The 12516-nt window shown below is 42.5% G+C and overlaps 1 protein-coding gene across 1 annotated transcript in view; it reads left to right on the top strand.

The window, feature by feature from the left end:
- Positions 1-12178, top strand: part of LOC137382915 (cytosolic arginine sensor for mTORC1 subunit 2-like) — a 70149-nt gene extending 57971 nt beyond the window's left edge. The window contains exons 3-6 of the mRNA XM_068055492.1: positions 3938-4131; positions 8360-8492; positions 11430-11553; positions 12007-12178. Coding sequence (XP_067911593.1) covers positions 3938-4131; positions 8360-8492; positions 11430-11553; positions 12007-12178 — 623 coding nt within the window. The remainder of the gene's footprint in view (positions 1-3937; positions 4132-8359; positions 8493-11429; positions 11554-12006) is intronic.
- The last annotated feature ends 338 nt before the right edge of the window (positions 12179-12516 follow it).

Genomic DNA, 12516 nt, shown 5'->3' with positions numbered 1-12516 from the left:
GATATATATTAATGACTTAGACCTTGGTGTACAGGGCACAATTTCAAAGTTTGTGGATGATACAAAACTTGGAAGCACTGACCTGTGAGGAGGATAGTGTAGAACTCCAAAAGGACATAGACAAGTTGGTGGAATAGGCGGACAAGTGGCAGATGAAGTTCAGTGCAGAGAAATGTGAAGTGATTCATTTTGGTAGGAAGAACATGGAGAGACAATATAAAATAATGGGTACAATTCTAAAGGGGATGCAGGAGCAGAGGGACCTGGGTGTATATGTACATAAGTCATTGAAGGTGGCAGGACAGGTTGAGAGAGCGGTTAATAAAGCATACAGTATCCTGGGCTTTATTAATAGTGGCATAGAGTACAAGAGCAAGGAGGTTATGTTGAACTTGTTTAAGACACTAGTTCGGCCTCAGCTGGAGTATTGCATCCAGTTCTGGGCGCCACACTTTAGGAAGGATGTGACGGCGGAGAGGAGGCAGAAAGATTCACGAGAATGGTTCCAGGGATGAGGAATTTCAGTTATGAAGATCGATTGAAGAAGTTAGGACTTGGAGAAGAGAAGGCTGAGAGGAGATTTGATAGAGGTATTCAAAATCATGATGGGTCTGGAGTATATAGGGAGGAAACTGTTCCCACTCATGAAAGGATCGAGAATAAGAGGGTACAGATTTAAGGTATTTGGTAAAAGAAACAAAAGTGACATGAGGAAAAACTTTTTCACGCAGCGAGTGGTCAAAGTCTAGAATGCACTGCCTGAGATTGTGGTGGAGGCAGGTTCAATTCGGAAGGGAATTACTGTATAAAGGCCTGCTTGGGTATACAATTTTAAACCCGACCCAACCACCTCTGACCCGACTCGACTGCCGGAAATTAATGACGCTTACTTTTACTCACGCCCCCCCCCCCCCCTTTCCCTCTCTGACCAAAAGGCAGCACTGCCCCTTGTGTCTGACCCGATCTGAGCTCGAATGCTGGACCCGGAAGAGCGATCTGACCCGACACGTCGTCGGGATCTGTTAGGTTCGGGCCGGGTAGCCATGCTCTAGACTGTTATATGAAAAGGAAGAATGTGCAGGGTTATGGGGAGAAGTCAGGGAGTGGCACTAGGTGAATTGCTCATTTGGAGAACAGGTGCAGTCACAATGGGCCGAATGGCTTCCTACATTGTAACGATTCTGTGATCCTTCAAAAGTCAAAGCGCAATCTTAGTTTCAGAATTATTGGATGAGACCAAGAAGATGCATTTACATTGTAATAGGAGAAATAAAAAAATTTAGTCTGCGGTAAGCTTTCCTTCTATATAATGTGAGCTGGTTAATCGCAGCAAAAATGTTTTCATGCTTGGGAATAAAAGTGTATCAGATATGATAATTTAGTACTTTTAGCAATTTCTAGTAATATCATTGTCATGCAAAGCAATAACTTTCCACTCCCAGCTGAAATGGAAGTTGATCTAATTTTCATTTTAATATCGACTTAGTCATTCTGTGCTACACTAGATGGCAGTATATACCATAAGTCTGTGATTTTCTCAGTATTGTGAGGTAAAAATTGCAGCAAGTTGTGTTTGTAAGCCACTTGTGATGTTTACACAAATATTACACAATAATCTTCAACGCGTTGACTTTCGTTGGGTTCATTATTAGAACAGCACTTGGACGTGATGTCGTGGGATGTGAATGATTTGCAGCCCCTCCAGTTACCCACCCATTGATCCAGACTGTGCCTCTAAGCCTTTGACTATGATTGATTTATTTTGGCTTATTATTTAATCTTGTGATTGTTTCCAATTCTGGCATCTGTTTCCACATCCACCTTTTATATTAAATTTCTTGATTGCTTTTTTTTGTTTACTCCTCCACTGTCTCTCAAAAAACATCCTTTTGCCCAATTCAAATAATACTTTGTAGGATGTGAATGACATTTATTTACTTATTGTCTACAAATTACAACATTTATTTGAATTCAGTTTCACGATTTACCCGGGTGGGATTTGGACCAGCAACCTCTGGAGTGTTCAGCTGGTAACTTACCCATTAGACTACTATATCCATATGTATTTAACATGGACTATCCCAAGAGGTACGAGGAAAGTGGAATGCTCTGTTAAAGAAGGGAAGAGCAGGAGGGGTGACCAGCTTGGTTAAAGAGGTACATTTTAATCAGGGTCTTAAATGAGATTAGAGTGGTTTATGGGAGGAGTTCCAGAGCATGGGACCTTAGTAGCTGAAGGCACACTGATGATGAGGGGATGGGGAGGGTAGAGCAAGAGGGTGGGAGGATATAAGATCAGTGAATGAGGTTGGGAGAAAAGGGGTAGTAGGATTGAGGAAGGTTACAAAGAGGGGAATGTTCAAAGCCATGTAAAAATTTAAAGACACTTTCTGTTTGTCTCTATATTCTTATACATCCAGATACAGTATTCAGCATAATCTTCAGATTTGCTGTCGTCTATTTAGATTAGATTAGATTTTAGATTAGAGATACAGCACTGAAACAGGCCCTTCGGCCCACCGAGTCTGTGCCGAACATCAACCACCCATTTATACTAATCCTACACTAATCCCATATTCCTGCCAAACATCCCCACCTGTCCCGATATTTCCCTACCACCTACCTATACTAGTGACAATTTATAATGGCCAATTTACCTATCAACCTGCAAGTCTTTTGGCTTGTGGGAGGAAACCGGAGCACCCGGAGAAAACCCACGCAGACACAGGGAGAACTTGCAAACTCCACACAGGCAGTACCCGGAATCGAACCCGGGTCCCTGGAGCTGTGAGGCTGCGGTGCTAACCACTGCGCCACTGTGCCACTTGTGTATTCTAACTTTGCTGTGGTCAATACTTGTCAAAGGTTGATCAACTATTGCATCACAATGTCACATTTTTGAGTTCTTGTGTTCAGTGCCACTGGACACTCCTTTATTTTCTGCTGCACCATCTATGACAGTTGTAAATGGCAAAGGTCCTAGGACTGATCCTCGACGATTCTAATACTCTCTTGGCCAGTCTCCCAGCTTGCACCCTCCTGTAAACTTGAGCTCATCCAAAACTCTGCTGCCCATATCCTAACTCAGACTAAATACCTGTTCCTCCTATACCCCTGAGCTTGATTTACATTGGTTTCCAGTGCGGCAATGTGTTGGTTTTAAAATTCTTACCTTTTGCTTTCAAATATTTCCACGGTCTCTCCCTACCTGAACAACCCTCCGTGATCTATGCATCGTTCCATTTCTGGCCTCTTACTGCATTCCCCCCCCCCCTCCCCCCCCCACACCACCCGATTTTTAAATACTACACTATTTGCAACTGTGCCTTCAGCTGCCTAAGCCTTAAACTCTGAATTCCTTCTCCACCTCTCCAGGTCTCTTTCCACCTGTTGAAAATGCTTCTTAAAAACTGTCTCTTTGACCAAGACCTGTCCTAATACCTCCTTATGTGGCTCGGTGTCAAATATTGTCTGATAATGCTCCTGTGAAGTGCCTTAAGGCTTTTACTACATCAAAGGCGCTATGTGAATGTAAGCTGTTAGGATATTCAAGTGGTCATGGAAGTATTAGAATTTCTCAGTACTGTTTATTTTTTATTTATTTTCATTTATAATCCTTTTCTCCTAAGAGCTTTCATTGTAGCAAATCCCTTGTGAGATCCTTTTTATTCAATGACATTGAAAATCATGATCAATATTTTCCCAGCATTTCTGATTCCCTTTGGGATGGAGATACCTTTCACTGGGATTTATCTTGCAAATTTTACCTGTGGTTATTCGTCTACCTTAGGCATATGATCTGTACAAAGAAAAGTGTTTCTGCTTGAATGACCATTTCTTCTTGCATATTATATTCTGATTGAGCAAGATTGAACTTGTCTGAACTGGTCTAATAGAAGCCTAAATTTTGTTACCCCCTCTCCCTTCTTGGTTTCAGAATTGCCTCAAACAGACTATCTACAAGTGGGAGAAGCAACATGGTTGGCACTAAATGTTGTGTCCAATGGTCATTCATCAACTAATTCTCAAACAATTGGAGTGACAAAGATAGCAAAGTCTGTGATTGCTCCCCTAGCACAACATAATGTTTCTGTATTCATGTTGTCAACCTATCAGACTGACTTCATACTGGTGAGTATGCGATTTATCTTTGGTAGCTGTTGATATTTGTGCAGGATTCTGCAGGAAGCAGTACTGAATATTCTTGTGTCATGTAAATGTTTGGCAACTTCCATCTATTTACAAAATGCTATAAGTGCTATGGTATAAAATCACATTGCAGTGTCTCTTGTGTACAGCATAATGGTGATGTAGTACATGAGACACTACAGTGCTATTCAACTTGCTGCTTTCATCCCTCCTGAACTTGGAGGATTACCATAAAATGTTTTAAACATTTTTTTATTTTAAGATACAGCACTGAAACAGGCCCTTCGGCCCACCGAGTCTTGCCGACCAACAACCGCCCATTTATACTAATCCTACATTAATCCCATATTCCCTACCAGGTCCCCACCATTCCGCTACTACCTACCTACACTAGGGGCAGTTTACAATGGCCAATTTACCTATCAACCAGCAAGTCTTTGGCTGTGGGAGGAAACCGGAGCACCCGGCGGAAACCTATGCGATCACAGGGAGAACTTGCAAACTCCACACAGGCAGTACCCAGAACCGAACCCAGGTCCCTGGAGCTGTGAGGCTGCGGTGCTAACCACTGTGCCGCCCTTTCATGATCTTTCATGAAGCTATAGTGCCTTGAGTACTGTCCAGTTCCGGTCACTAAGACCCAAGGGTGATTGCTAGCATCAAAAAAATGAAGAAAGGTTGGAGAAACTGGAGCTCTTTTTAGACTTGAAAGGAAGCAATTTGAGAAAAAAGCTTTTACACTTCAATTGGACATTTAAATGGCATAGATGAGGTTAATCTGGAATCCTAGTTTAGGGTTTTCCAGGATGCTGAAACAAGGAATATAGGTGAGCACTGCTGCAAAGAAGCATTAAGGCAAATGTATTCCAGATCCTAACCACTTGCTGTGTTAAAAAAAAAAGTTTTGTTTTCCTCATGTCACCGTTGCTTATTTTGCCAATCAACTTAAATCAGTGTCCTCTGCCAACGGGAACAGTTTCTCCCTATCTTCTCTGTCCAGACCCCTTGTGATGTTGAACACCTCTATCAAATCTGTCCTTGTAACTGAAGTTCCTCATCCCTGGAACCATTCTTACAATTTTTTTCTAAAGCCTCTCTTAATGCCTTCACGTCCGTCATAAAGTGTGGTGCCCAGAATTGGGCACAATACTCCAGTTGAGGCTGAACCAGTGTTTTTATAAAGGTTCATCACAACTTCCTTGCTTTTTTTACTCTAATGCCCCTATTTATAAAGCGCAGGATTCCCTATTTTTATTAACCACTTTCTCGACCTGTGCTGTGACTTCCAATGATTTGTGCACATATACCCCCAAGTCCCTTTGCTCCTGAACGCCCTTGAGAATTGTATCCTTTTATTTTATATTGCCTCTCCTCATTCTTCCTACCAAAATGAATCACTTCACACTTCTCTGCAATAAATTTCATCTGCCAATTGTCCACTCATTCCACCAGCCTATCTGTCTTCCTGATGTCTATCGCTCCCCTCCTCAGAATTCACAATATTTCCAAATGTTGTGTCTTCTGAAAATTTTCAAAATGTCTAAGTCATTAATATAGATCAAGAAAAGCAGTGGTCCTAACACCGATCCCTTGGGAACCCCACTATATACCTTCCTCCGGTACGCAAAACAACCAGTCACCACTACTTCCTGTTTCCTGTCACTCAGCCAACTTCATATCCATGCTGCTATTGTCCCTTTTATTAATGGGCTTTAATTTTTGTTGGCGAGTCTGTTATGTGACACTTTATCAGGCGCATTTTGAAAGTCCACATACACCACATCAACCACGTTACCCTCATCAACTCCCTGTTACGTCATCAAAAAAAACTCAAGAAAGTTATTTAAATGTCATTTGCCCTTGAGGATAGCCAGCACGCATTTGTTAAGTAATTCACATTTGTCCCAAAATGTTGTTTCTAAAATCTTTCCCAATACTGAGCTTGAATTGACTGCCTGTAGTTGTTGGGCTTATCCTTGCACCTTTTTTTGAACATTAAGACTGACATGAAAGATACTGCACACTTAATCAGGGCCTCCTGGTGTTTTTTCATAACCTAAAGTACTTTTTAAAATGAGCTCCTTTGTTCTTTTTTTAAAGAGAGTAACTTTACTGTCTACTGCAGCACCAATTACACAATGGACAGTACTATAAAACCTGAGTGTTGGTTGCAATGTGACTTGTAGGACAGATTTTATAGTGGGTACTAGTGACAGCTAGGGCACTTCACCTCCAGTGAGCAAGCTGTCCTGAGCATTATGTGCCCTTTTCTCCTGCAAAGACAAAACAGAGAGAGATAAGGCCCTCCTGGCCTCTCTGACCAAAGCCAGTGGCTCATACACACAAGAAACTGCATGTATTAGTGCTGGCAAGTCCTCTTCAGCGCTAGGACTGCGAGCCTCGCTGAGGGGTCAGTAAGTATCCCGGGCACACATTCCTCCTATGTTCAGGGGCAGCATGTGCCCTCAGGCTCCTCAGCTGGAGGTTGCATATACCCAGGAGCTTGTCATCAAGTCTCGCGTTGCATTTACCTTACCAGAGCAAAGAAGGTCATGGAACTTTTTACAGCACTGCACTCGGGTCCTCCGGCCTACACTCCAGCTGCTGACTGTGCTTCAGCCACCTCCAGCCTTTGAGGCTGCGTGGCTTTCTCCTACACTCCAGAAAGAAGAGCTCCCTCACAGCCTCTAGGAGGACCTCGGGGTCAGCATCTGAAGAGTGTGGGACAGTCCTGCCCTGGTTGCCAGGCCTCTGCCTCTCCTCCTGCCTCCCTGGTTCTTGCATTTCTTCTTTTAACTGGCCACCTCAGTAATGGCTGCTGTGATGCCTTTACATCGGACCCGCATTTTTTGAAGACCCGCCTCCATTTCACACCAGCAGCTGCTAATTGGTTGCCCAACCCGCACTCCAGCCAATTAGTAGCCTGTCTCTGCAAAAATCGCGGGCTGTGACTACTTCCCCTCTTCCCTCCTTCCCCCACCCCCCCAAAACCCTGGAGCAGGGTCAGGACCCAGAAATGGTCCCATCATCAATTTCCCAAGCCAGGAGATAAAATCCTGCCCAGAGTGTCTGCAAATATTTGCATCCTTCTAATCAGTTTAGCTCATTATTCTTGAACCTCAGGATTGTGAGTGGAATTGGCAGCCGTCATGGACACGATGGGCCGAGTGGTCTCCTTCTGTGCTGTAACCATTCAATGATTCTATGCAGAGCGCAGTAGATTATTCTAAGGGCACATTTGCTCTTTTTGTAAAAGATCGACCCAAAATTGAGCAGAATTCAAGTAAGTGATCAGGTCCAGAATGATAAAACTGGGTAGAGAATTTGCTTTGAGATCATTCCATAGGGGACAAATGACACACTCCACTACACTTAATCATCAAACATTAAGAAACACGGAATCTCACAACTGTTTTTCTTATTTATTTATGCTCAATTGTGTTTATGCTTGGGAATTCATCACTTTTTTCATTTTTTACATCATGTTGGCACCAAGTATTTTTGGGTCCATTATAAAATGTTTTTTTTAATTTCCAAAATATACTTTATTCATTAAAAATCTGTAAAAATTACATTACCAAACCGTTTCAAACAGCACCAAAATACAAACAGTGCAAAGGAGGTCTGTTTGCTTCATTACAATCATGAGTTGCCTCACATTTGTCATGCCAATTACATTTTTACATTTTACAGCAAATGAAAATTTTCCCAGTACAGTTCGAGGGGTTTCCCATGGATCCAGCCCCTCAGTTCAGCTTGGTGGGGGGACCTTACACTGTGGTCTTTCCCCATTGAGCCTTTGCTGCGGCTGCCCCAAGCTTTAGTGCGTCCCTCAGCACGTAGTCCTGGACCTTGGAATGTGCCAGTCTGCAACATTCGGTTGTGGACAACTCTTTGAGCTGGAAGACCAGCAAGTTTCGGGCAGACCAAAGTAGAACAGATACAGAGCAAAGGCCCCTGTCCAATTCACTACAATGTGTATTGACGTCCAACTTCTATGTGCACTGACTGCACCACCTTAAGGTGTGCTTGTGTAAAACTGACTTCTTGTGAAACACTATGTGGTTTTCTGCTGTGCGTTATTACTTAAGACCTGGGATGGGACTGTATGCAAATGTATTTCATCTGTAACCCCTAATACCTAAGTAATGAGACTGCACTATCTTCCTCTGCTTATGTATTTAATATTCTCTTTAATTGATCTGCCCAGGTGCGGGAGAGTGATTTACCAGCAGTCATTCACACCTTGTCTGAAGAATTCAGTATCTACAAGGAAGAAAATGGTGAATCAGTCCCAGTGGATAGTAACAATGTTACAAATGGCTTTATAAAACCCAAAACTGGTAAGGTAAAATTAGTAGATTAGAGTGTTCATATTTGCTGTATTTTCCACATGTCTAGAACAGGAGGATGACACCAAATTGAGAAGTGTAGTTCAAACAAAGGAAGTATGTAACAGAATGCAGGAAGACATTAATAAATTTGCAGAGTGGGTGTGCAATTGGCAAATGAATTTCAATATAGTTTGAAGTGGTGCGTTTTAGTAGGAAGATTGAAAGGGGCCCACGTACCACTTGGATAATTGTCTGAATGCAGTCGAGGGGAAAGGAATCTCGAGATATAGGTACACAAATCATTAAAGGTAGCAGCAGAGGTTAATAAAGCTGTTTTTTAAAAAAAAAAGCAAAACAAACCAAATACTGGGGATCGTTTCTAAAGGGATAGAGTTGAAATGCAGAATCATTGAGTTAAACTAGTACTGAATTTACTTAGACCACACTTGACGTGAACTGTACACCGTTCACGTCTCAATATTATAGAAAGGACATGGAGGCAGTGGCAAAGGTGCAAAAAAAAAAGGTTCATAAGAATGATACCAAAACTGAGAGGATATAGTTATCAGAAAAGGCTGAACTGGCTTGGGCTACTGTTTACAAAAGAGATGACTGAGAGGTTATCTGAGAGTGTTTTAAGATGATGAAAGGGTTTGCTGGAGTAGACGTAGACGGACGTGTTTCCACTTGCGGGATTCAAAACTAGAGGTCGTAAATATAAGTTAGTTACTAATAAATGCAATAAGGAATTCAGGAGAAACATTTTTACCCAAAGAGTGGTAAGAATGTGGAACTTGTTACTAGAAAGAGTATTTGAGGCAAATAGCACAGATGCATTTAAAAGGAAGCTGGATAATCATAGGAGGGAGAAAGGAATAGAAGTACTTCTGATGGATCAGATGAAGAAGGGTGGGAGGAGACTTGTGCAGAGGATAAATGTCAGAAATGACCATTTGGGCCGAATAGCCTGTCTCTGTGTTGTAGACTTGATGGGCTGGAATTTCCCGGCCCCATTGGAGGCAGTGGGGGTTGTGGGGGAGCTGCGATGTGACTGCTCCCTGATGCATTCCCACAACTGAGGAAGCTTCGCAGGGTCAGACAGGGAACTGGATTGGCTGCCTGCATCACCTGAGGTGGGCAGCCAATTAAGAAGACTAAGGCCCCAATTAGAAGTGATTTTGCAGCATCACTGCCATTTTGCCAGTGGCGGAGTAGCCCCCGGCCGCATGTGGAGGCTGTCCGCTCCATAGAGGCAGCCACCTGAGGCAGTCGGAGGGGCCATCAGAGCTGATGGCTCCATGCCCCAATGATGGACTCGCGGGCAGGAACGGCCACACCCGCAGCCCAAACGATGCCTCTAGAAGGGTTCCCCTCAATTCCAATTGGCCTACCAGCATCAGCCCTCCCCACTTTTGATCTTCCATGTTGAAGTGCCCTTGCGGTCCCGACCTGCCTCCGCAGCACTCATCTCCCCTGGTGGGGCTGCTGAGGCTCCAGAACCGCTGGTCTGCTAAGCCTACAGCATTGACATCCTGCCCACCATCCTTAATAGGACGCCAACGTGAAGGCTGCCTCTGGGAAGATTGCATTAGCAATCTCGCTGTGGGCAGGTCTGGGCTTGTGATCCCATTTGGTCCCGATGTCAGGGTCCTGAAGCCTGCGGGAAAATCCAGCCCTATATGTCTCCGTCACACTTCTCCAAAAATACTGTATTTTAAAAAAAACGCTGTTTGTGAAAGCATACATACAGCATCGGGGCTAAAGTGTGGCGACGCGAAGAGACTTAGTAGTTGGCAGGAAAAAAGACAGAAGCGCAAGGGGAGAGCCAACTGTGTAACAGCCCCGACAAACAAATTTCTCTGCAGTACCTGTGGAAGAGCCTGTCACTCTAGAATTGGCCTTTATAGCCACTCCAGGCGCTGCTTCACAAACCACTGACCACCTCCAGGTGCTTATCCATTGTCTCTCGAGATAAGGAGGCCAAAGAAGATCCAGCATTAATTAATTTATCCCCTCATTCCACACCAGAATACACCCATGACATTTCAAGTAATTGTATTTATAAAACCTAGTTTGTTCTGTGCTCTTCGTGACACTAAGCCTTGTTTGGACTAGCACGCTTAAAGCTAATCCCATTTTAGGCAGTGCTCTGAGATGCTTAGCAACAGTATCTGGAGGCTAAAAAAAATTTGATTGTAACCGGACAGAATTAGGGTGAGTTTGACATTTCAGCCCTTTACTATGTTGAGTTATGGACAACATAAGGGTTGTTTCAAAAACTCCCTGCGCCTTTACATTTTTCAGTTTTAAATTTATTTGTCCTCAACCTGGCCCTTTGCTTTGTATTTAGACCAGATCCGATAAAAAAAAGTTTAGACAGATAATCCTGAACTCATTCTTTGCACTTTGAAAGAGTCTTCTCCTAACAGGTAAATTCATTAAATTCTACATTGATAATGAATTATGTGGTAAAAATACAAAGAATTTTGGAGGATGTTTTGCCTCTACTGCAGGCGTCGGGTATCAGTGACAGATTTACTTAATTTCTGGAACTGTTTGCCTTTTAAGGGTGGGTGAGCCAGGCAAACACAAAGGACTTTTGTTTCATACAGTTGGGCTTTATTCTAAACTTGGTTTACTCCCACAGGGCCATCTGCAATGCAATTTGAATTAAATGGTCATTGAAACTGGCTGGAATGTGAAGCTTATGCGGAGAGAAAATAATGTGTTTAAATGTTTTTTTTTAAAACAGATTTTGACCAAAGGAGTGTCCCAAACTTTAAAAAAATATTCTTTGTTGCTCCTTAAAGCAGAAGTGGAAGAGGAAGCTAAAGTAACTGCTTCTTTCAATGATGATTAGAGGCCAGTGAAGACAAAAAGGTCCATATTTTATTCTTGGGAGTGAGCTCTCAACCAGAACTTTAACTACACTCTTCTCTGTTACAGCTGCTAGTCCCACAGTTCATCCAGTGTTAAGTCCCAAGAACCAGTTCTGTGTCATGAGCTTAGACCCAGATACTCTTCCGACTATTGCCACCATCCTCATGGATGTAATGTTCTACTCTGCAAGGTATGGATTTCTTGTTAAATCTTTTGATATAAATATACAGTACTTATTAACTTTCTGTAATACTTAACCCTAGGGCTCATTGTACTTGGATCTTTTATAAAGGAAATTTGGTGGGATGAGTGACCGCCTGTCATTTCTGTGATTTCTATTTTCACTGCTTATTAACTGAATGCGCTTACCTGAAACTTCTACCAAGGAAATATGGCTTTTGCTCACTCTTCTGTGTAATGTTTTGCATGGCCTGCAAAATTTCACCACGTGAGCTGCAATGGTAACTGTGAGGATCTTCAGTTAAACTTCAGTCCTTGTTTTCCTTACAAAATGCTGACAAAAAAAAATTCTATGAGAAGAGCTGTGTTTATTTCAATCTTTTACATTTAAAAAAAAAAAGAAGCAAAGTTGTGATTGCCTCTCCTTTTGAGAAACAGAGGTTCATTTTCCCTTCTGTTGCAGTTTGAAAGCTCGGCCTGCTGATCAGGATCTTGGCTACATCCATTTCTTTTCATTTTCCTTGATTGATGGCTATATTTCAATTGTAGTGGACACGCAGACACAGAAGAGGTTAGTTCACTTGAATATCTCTCAAGAGAACCTAGAGATTTGGAGATTTTCTGATGTGTTTTGAATGCTGCACTTTGTCATTTCATGTTATTAGACCAGGTTTTTTTTAAAACATTGTAAGGGCTGTTCCAGAAAGAAAGTGTGAGTATTGTAGTTTTGGTTAACTTTAATCTGACTTGGCAGATCAGCAAATGATTACCGAGATTGTGCTGGTTTGAACACCCCGAGTTGAGACGGTTTTCTGTTGCTTGCTCTCTTGTATACCCATAGAATCATACAGCATAGAAGGAGGCCCTTTTGCCCATCATGCCTGTGCTGGCTCTTTGAAACATCTTTCCAACTAATTCCATCTACATTCTCTTTCACCTTATCCCTGAAAATGTTATATTTTCTATATTATTA

Source organism: Heterodontus francisci, chromosome 23 (genome assembly GCF_036365525.1).
Source record: "Heterodontus francisci isolate sHetFra1 chromosome 23, sHetFra1.hap1, whole genome shotgun sequence".
In the NCBI taxonomy this organism is placed as follows: Eukaryota; Metazoa; Chordata; class Chondrichthyes; order Heterodontiformes; family Heterodontidae; genus Heterodontus; species Heterodontus francisci.
Note: the sequence above shows the minus strand (reverse complement) of the source record. Positions and strands in the feature narration are given on the sequence as shown.